This window comes from Musca vetustissima, unplaced genomic scaffold (genome assembly GCF_032173495.1).
Source record: "Musca vetustissima isolate MV318-11 ecotype Yass unplaced genomic scaffold, APGP_CSIRO_Mvet_v1 utg77002, whole genome shotgun sequence".
Classification (NCBI taxonomy): Eukaryota; Metazoa; Arthropoda; class Insecta; order Diptera; family Muscidae; genus Musca; species Musca vetustissima.
In genome coordinates, this window is record NW_026883704.1 from 28,496 (window position 1) to 36,676 (window position 8,181).

The window sequence follows — 8,181 nt, forward strand, 5'->3', positions numbered from 1 at the left end:
CAAAAAATATTAAGGAAATAATATTGCACTATCTGTATATGGCCGAATGTGACCCACTTCAAAATGTCGAATCTACCCCGAAGGTACTTTTTATAGTTTATTTTTAATTTTTTTTCTATGAATCTTCTAAAAACATTATATTTTGAATTATTTTTATAAGAATATACATTGTAATTAACGTCTTTTTAATAAAACTGCCTTAAAGTGTGAAAAGCTTTATACATGAAATACTTACGATATGGAATAGAAATGTTACAAATACATCTGTAAAAATTCAAAAACACCGCTAGAGCTTCCAAACATTGCGACAGTTTTTTTTTATTTTGATATTCGATACCTATGTATCGAAGCTAGTGATGTACAGTGAGAGCTTCATATCGAAAACACGATTGCCGAATGTGCCCCAGTCTCCCCTACGGGAATGCATGCATTTCGTTTTAGGGTCAACGTACAAAGAAAGTTTAAAATATTTGTATGAAGATCACTCTTGGGGAAACATGAGGGAATCTTGGTACCAACAATGCTTGATATTTAGATGTTCCGGCATGTCATAATCTCACCGGTGAATAATTCATTAGATCATTTTGTTAAGAAGTTTGCTTAAGACATAAGATTTTGCTGAGCAGAAAGGTTATGTTTATTATATACTAAGCATTATTCGAATTAGTCAAATATTGAGAAGACGAAGTTAAAAAAAAACACGACAAGAGTAGAATTCTACTTAATAATTTTTCATACAATCATACATATATTTCACATTAGGCACAAAATCTAGTTAACACATTAACTTTGTTAAAGTGTGCAAAAAGTAATTAATGGCTATAATTATTATTTATTTTCTTAATCTGGATTATAAAAGTAGTTTATATAATCCAGATATTTGATATAGTAAATCAAATCTGGAATTCCTGTTCTATTTGTTTTTTTTTTCACAATATAAATACAGTTGGCAAAATGACTTAAATCAGTTCAATTTTGGACATCGAATCAACTCATAAGACAAACTGAAAATGAAATTCACTGTGAGTACTTTCGAACAAAACATCCATGGCATTTTTATATTCAAAAACTATTCCCCTTTTTGCAGATTATTGTCCTTGCCTGCCTTTTCGCCGTTGCCTTCGCCAACGAAGAGGCTGATGTTGTCAAAGAATACCGTGAAGTTAACATCGAAGATTTCAAATATGGCTTTGAATTGACCAATAAAATTCGTGCCTTCCAAGAAGGTCACTTGCAAGACGAAAAAACTTGGCTCGTCAAGGGTGAATACGAATTCGTCACCAAGGATGGCAAACACATTAAAGTCACCTATACCGCCGATGAATACGGTTATCATCCCAAAGTAGAACATTCTCAATAAATTAGTGGAATTCAATTTAGTCAATAAAAATTGATTTAAAAAAACTTTAAATTAAAAATATAATGGCTATATATTCTGTTTAAAAATAGTCGTGCTCTGGTCAATTAGTTTTTCAGAAAAAAAGTATTAATGGAGTAAATATGGCATCGTTCTTTAAGGGATAAAGAAGGGAACAGTATAATTTATAATTTTAAAATATAGGTAAGACTTTCAAAGTGCAAGAACCAGTAAGGAGAAGACCATAGTCGGAAGGGACGGACTTTACAGTATCCTTCACCACTTTGGGTAAAGACAAGTGGGCTACAACCGTATTATTTTTCCAGGAAATTCGGAGCTCATTTTAAAATAAAAAAATGACGTTTAAAACAAACATCACTATATTGTTAATATTAAATTGTTTTTTTTTTTTTGCATGTTCATCGCTCGTTTGTTTCTTCGCAGATAGAATACGGTTTGACATAGACATATCCCAGTTGTACAAAAAATATCAATTGTCTGCTATTATATAGTTATATAGCTAGTTACTTGGTGATCTAGTTACTTCATACCCCAAAAAGGAACACAAAATAGACTGTTGGATTTTTTTGTCAATTGAAAAAGCTGTTTACACACATCATACCAATTCAGTAGTTACTGGTAATGCAATGGGTAATGAATCGACTATCGAAATGTCTGTATACTGGTAACGCAGGCAGGGGACAATTGACTTCCCCAATGACATACACATGTTAAATTCACCAGTCTAGGGCATGAAGTGGTAACTAGTGGTACTTACAGGTAATTAGTAAAATATCTAGTTCATCACCAGTTACTCGAACTACTGGGATCTAACCAACATTCCTTCACAGCATATTTAAGGTAATTTACAAAAAAAAAAAAAAAAAAAAAAAAAAAAAAATTTATGCCGAGTCATACAATTTTGCCACAGGAATCTCTTATAAGTTTTCAATAGGATTACAGTCTAGAGTGCTAGCCGAATGTGTTATATTTTTGTCCGAAAACCAAGTTTTTGTTAGCTTCGAGGCTAGAAGGAACCGTTTCCTGGTGAAAAATTAAAACAAAGTCTAATAATTAATTATACATTTCAGATTTTTTTTTTTTTTTTTTGTGATCGTATCACAAAGTGGAAGCTTACATTCGTACGAGTATGCACCCCATACCATATGACTTCCCCCCAGAAATTCTTACCACATGTTTTTTTTAATGTTCGTGTATGTTTCAACTATAAGAGTTTGTCCATAGAAACTATTTTTGTTGTTGGAATATCGATTTTTAGCTGGTTTCTTTCGAATTCGTGCTTTATCACTTAAAGTAGAATAGAAATTTTCCTTTGTTGACGGTTTTACACCTCAAATTTTCCTTTTTTAAGGGCCCCATACACTATAAATCATGCCGTCATGCCGATGAACCCCTTTTTGTATATGTGAGACTGACTAGTGTATGGCAAACTCTTCAATCACTATTCCAAAAAATCGATTTTTGACCCAAAAATTGCATTTTGAGTCGTAAATTCAGTTGTTTTTTATTCCGTCACAATTTTATTTTTTTTTTTGTACACAAAATTATTTACTGACAACTTTCAAAATGAATATTATTCACCAGATTGAAAGGGTTTCATTTTCAAAATCAAAACTATTTTGATTTTCTTCATGCATTGTGTGTGTCACACATACATAAATAAACTTTCAAAAAATAACACATACTATGATAAATGCTGTACGGCATGATGGGACCCTTTAGACCCTCTGAATGATTCATTAATTTTTCAATTTTTGTTTAGAATGTCAATATTTCCTCATAGAATTGATGATATTTATCTCCGTACCATATAATAGCTTAATCGAACCCGCATTTACGATCCGAATTGGATGAAATTTGGCACAGTCCATTGGTTTGACCCAAGGACGAGCCCTATTGAAATTGGAGAAAATCGGTTCAGATTTAGATATAGCTCCCATATATAATTTCGTCCGATTTTAAGTAAATGGTGCACCAAAGTCCCTGAAAATCATTATATTTGCACGAACTTTCGCATAGCGTACTGTATTAATTCTAGAATGACGTGTGTTATGCTTCGTGAAAATCGGTGCAAATTTAGATATAGCTCCTATATATAGATTCGATCGATTTTAGGTAAATAGTACATGTAAATGTTGCACCAAAGCCCTCTATATCTTTCGATTTTGGTATAGCGTACTGAATTACGTCTATAATGATGTGTGTAAAGTTTCGTGAAAATCGGATCAGATTTACAAACACCTCCTATATATATTTTCGTCCGACTTTAAGTATATTGTGCACTAAAGACCCCTAGTTAGGCCGATTGACACAATGTACTGAAGTTAATATATATGAATATCTGGCAAGTTTCCCTGAAATCGGTTCAGATATAGATATAGCATAGCTTCCATATAATTTTGACTTATTCATGTTTATTGTACACCAAGTAATCAATGGGTGTTTGCATGAGATTAAATTTTAAACTGTGCAGTATACCGAATAGCGTGTGTCAAGTTTGCTTTAAATCGAGGGATTGATGTGTAGGGATTGATGTTAGTCCGTTTAGATATAGATAAAGATCACATATTTAAGTTCGTTCAATTTTATGTCAATGTTTCTTCGAAAAGGCGACGTATTTTAAGATACATATGTAGAATATACCCAAAGTGGTGAAGGGTATCATATAGTCGGCCCAGTCCGACTTTACTACTTTCCTTACTGGTTTTATTTTTCTTTTTTGAATTGCTCCCTAAATTCACAATTTTGTTTAAAATCATATATAATAATAATGTGTTTCCATAGTAAAATCTCAAAAACATCATATGTGCTCAAACGAATGTCCACTACTGTATGTTGCCATGTTGAAATCACGATAGAGATCGCAATATTTAAGATTGAGTTTTGAAATCTTGGAATGGCATTTTTTTTGGCATATTACTCCTAAAATAGTATTGGAAATGTGGTATATCGGTGCACCATTTGGTATACCTCCCATACAACGGTGCCTCCCAATTTTCAATAATAATAATACCGGCCAATGATTTAAGGGTTATAGCCCCATTTACCAACGCAAAATACAATAATTTTCGCATTTAAGGGTTTTGGAGGCTGGTATACATCTGCGTACAAAAATTCTCATTATAGGTCGATGTTTTGACAAAGCCCCATCTAAATTTCGGTATTTTGCTCTTACTTGGCATTCCGGGGTTGTGAAGGCTGGTATACGTTAGGGGAGAAAATTATCATTATAAGCCTATGTTTTAAACTGCCCTTATGTAAAGGTCCCGCCAAATTGTTGGTACTTTCTTATACTATTTAGTCCGCATTTTCCTTCCGAAAAGGGCTCTAATTTAGCACTTCAAGGTTTAGAAATAGTCCCATATAAAAATCCCGCCCAATTTTGGGTATTTCGAGGATTTTATCCGCATTCCGAATAAGTTTTGCAATGTTGAAGATTTGTAACCTTTGTGCCAGTAATTTAATTTTCTAAAACAATTTACAATGGCTTTATCTTAACAAAGAGGTTCCGTTATTTAATATAATTTAGAATATTGGCACTTCGGCAGTCACTTTCAGAGGCAAAACCAAACCAATAAATCGTAAATAATTAATTTTTTACAATTCTCTTTTGTAGAACTTTATACTATCAGTTGTAAAGCCTCCGGTTTTTAACTTTTAAGATTTGGGTTTCCGCACTAAAAATTATTAATATTGACCCAAGTAGTTATTTTGATTATTTTGGACATGTTTCTCAAGCGAGTTGGATGTACTTTGGTGTTTTGTATTCTGATTGGTTGTCAAATTTTACAACCAAAAATGATCAATGTTGATCTTCGTTTTATTATAACCACCATATAACGATAACCCCACTGTTAGATCATCTTTTTCTCACGTGTATTCGGTATGTTCAAGGTCATGAATTTTCTGTTAGGAGTCCCCATTACTTTTAGATATTTTGATTGTCCTCATGGTGGAGGGTATAAAATGTTCGCCGGGCCCGACTTAACATGGTTTTTACTTATGTGTTATTCATTTGTGCAAAAGAGCTAAAATTTAATGGAAAGAAGTATCCAGAAATAATTCCAGTTAAACTGATGTTAGTGTGAAAACTCTAGCATTTCGATAAACATTACTGGCACACTTTTAATATACCGAATATAATTGTTAAAACCTGTTCAAAATATCCAGATTTGTTTTAATACCAAACGGTTATAAGACGTTGATTACCGAAAATATGATTGTGACAACATTGTGGCTTTATTGCAAATATTTAGCGACAAATAATTAGAACCACGAACAAACTATATGCCTCCACGTTTGTAGTGTTTGCGGGGATTTTATTTATGTTTTATGAAAATAAGCAGAACTTGTTATCATAGAAGAAAACAAACTAAAATAATACATGTTAATATTTATGCTCTGTTAAATACATCAATGATGAGATGTTTTAATTATCATCTTGCATATTTTATAAATCAATATGATTTATGGGCATTCGCGCTCTTTGAATTAAAACGACCATACATTCAGCCATATTCAAGTATAACCAAAAGTTGTGCGGTCGGGTAGTCGACAAAATTAATTCGATAGCTTGAGGAGGTGTGTTCATCAGAAACTTGTCTTTTGTCGACGGATTCAGTTACTGTTTATTAATTTAGTTGACCTTGAAAATCTTTTTTTTTAAATCCAGTAAATGGAAGGTTTGAATTTTTAAGAAAAGATAACAACCGATAAACTAACTTAATACATAAAACCCTTTAGTGCTTTTTTTGAGAGAGAGAAAGTCAATATATTAGTGCACAATGTGAGGAATTGTCTACTTAGAATACCATGTGCATGAATATTAATTAAAATATGTGCCATATTACACAAGTACATAAAACTTATACATGTTGACTTTACTTTTTATATGTTTCCATGCTCTGAGTTTTCGCACGCTGACCGCCCTGTCGTACACATTAAATTTATGTAACCCCACGGATTATTATATAATAACACAAAAAGAAATTGCTTTGAATTAAATTTATTTGACATACATAGGTTATTTATTTTCTTCGAATTAAAAATTGAAATTAGTCCCAAAACAAAATTGATTAGAAAATCCCGGAATTCAATAAAAACTTAAGAGAAAGTACACTTTCGTGGATATACCGTACGCAAACTAGTAAAGTTCGGCCCGGCTGAACTTTTTATACCCTCCAACCTGAGGATGACAATCAAAATATCTAAAATTAATGGGGGCTCCTAGGAGAAAAGTCATGTTATGATAGAACCTTGAACATACCGAAAAATATGTGAGGAAAAGATGGTTGAACATTTCAAAATATCTAATTGTGTGGCTACCGTACAGACAATTTGATTGAAAAACGTATCAAAAATCTCCATATTGGAAGGTACCATATTATGGGTGCTACCCGTGGGTCAATATTAAAGTTTTTAGTATGAAAGTGTGCTATACAATGTGAACCCAAATTACTTGATTACAGCCTATTCGGTGGAAAAGCGTATCCAAAGTCACCAAAATACCGGGTACTGGGGGTACCATGAAACTTGGGCCAATATTAATAATTACGGATATGTGTTATTCAATGAGAACCCAAAATACCAAATTACAGCCAATTCGATGGAAAAACGTGCCCAAAATCCCTAGAATGTCAAAATTGAGTCAATATTAATAATTTTTAGCACATATATCTAGCTTGACACACGTCATTCTAGACTTAATTCGGTACACTATGCAAAATTTCCCGCAAATTGAAAGATATAAATTATGTTACTGGTAAGGGGACATAAAACTATATTTAAAACTCAGTCATAATAAACTGGAATCGTCGTTATTTTGAACTAATTTTTAAAACTATTTTATAAATCTAGTTAATTGCTTGCACATGCTTGCATTTTATATCATAAGAAACTAGAACTATCAAATAATTTCTCCATATAAATGCAAGATGCAATCTTCAGCAAATCAGTTCAATTTTTAGAGCACAATTAAAACTACATCAAAATGAAATTCACTGTGAGTCAAATAATTTCCTTATAATATGCTCTTATTTCAAACGAAAATATATTTTGCAGATTGTTGTCCTTGCCTGCCTTTTTGCCGTTGCCATCGCCAACGAAGAAGCTGATATCATTAAAGAATTCAGTGAAGTTAACACCGAAGACTTCAAATATGGCTTTGAATTGACCAACAAAATCCGTGCCATCCAAGAAGGTCATTTGGAGGGTGAAAAAGTTTGGATTGTCAAGGGTGAATACGAATACGTCAGCAAGGATGGCAAACACGTTAAGGTTACCTACACCGCCGATGATTACGGTTATCATCCCAAAGTAGAACAATCTCAATAAAGTAATTATAGTATTTGTTAAAATATATATGTGATAGTTGTTTTATTAATTTGTAATGGAGAGTGGGAATATTACAAATAGAAGGGTACCGACACATGTGAATTATATCAAAACCAATCACCATACCCACAAATGTAATTACTGAAAATCGGTCTGTCCGAACTTGTTATGTATGTCTGTCAATGTATTAATGTAGTCAGTCTCATGAATGATTCGAATTGGATTCGAACAAATGTACAATAGTCCGATTGAAATGTGTACAACGTATCAGATCGACCATATTAAAATTTTATTTATGGATTTGCTCTGTTGAGATAGCAATGCTAAGCGATTAAAACAGCTATAGCCCCTTTATATAAACTGGAGAGTATGGAATATTAATTTGTTCTGTACTAATTATGTATATTACTGTTGATTCTATATGGATTGACTGATGAAATCAAATCAACTAAAATTTAAAGCTGATATGT

General features: G+C 32.5%; 2 protein-coding genes across 2 annotated transcripts; both read left to right on the forward strand.

The window, feature by feature from the left end:
* The first annotated feature begins 63 nt into the window (after positions 1 to 63).
* Positions 64 to 1,367, forward strand: LOC133330690 (larval cuticle protein 9-like). The gene is made up of 2 exons (XM_061539097.1): positions 64 to 83; positions 1,000 to 1,367. The coding sequence occupies exons 1-2, from the start codon at positions 64 to 66 to the stop codon at positions 1,358 to 1,360; spliced, it is 381 nt and encodes a 126-aa protein (XP_061395081.1). The 3' UTR covers positions 1,361 to 1,367.
* A 5,990-nt stretch (positions 1,368 to 7,357) lies between these two features.
* Positions 7,358 to 7,711, forward strand: LOC133330691 (larval cuticle protein 9-like). The gene is made up of 2 exons (XM_061539098.1): positions 7,358 to 7,379; positions 7,439 to 7,711. Exons 1-2 carry the CDS (start codon positions 7,368 to 7,370, stop codon positions 7,709 to 7,711), a joined length of 285 nt encoding a protein of 94 aa, XP_061395082.1. The 5' UTR covers positions 7,358 to 7,367.
* The last annotated feature ends 470 nt before the right edge of the window (positions 7,712 to 8,181 follow it).

What these genes read in the sequence shown, in the direction of transcription:
- LOC133330690 (XM_061539097.1), top strand. Translation starts at nt 64, where the DNA reads ATGTCGAATCTACCCCGAAG. An exon ending in ATGTCGAATCTACCCCGAAG is followed by an intron (nt 84 to 999) that starts GTACTTTTTATA and finishes TCAACTCATAAG; the next exon opens with ACAAACTGAAAATGAAATTC.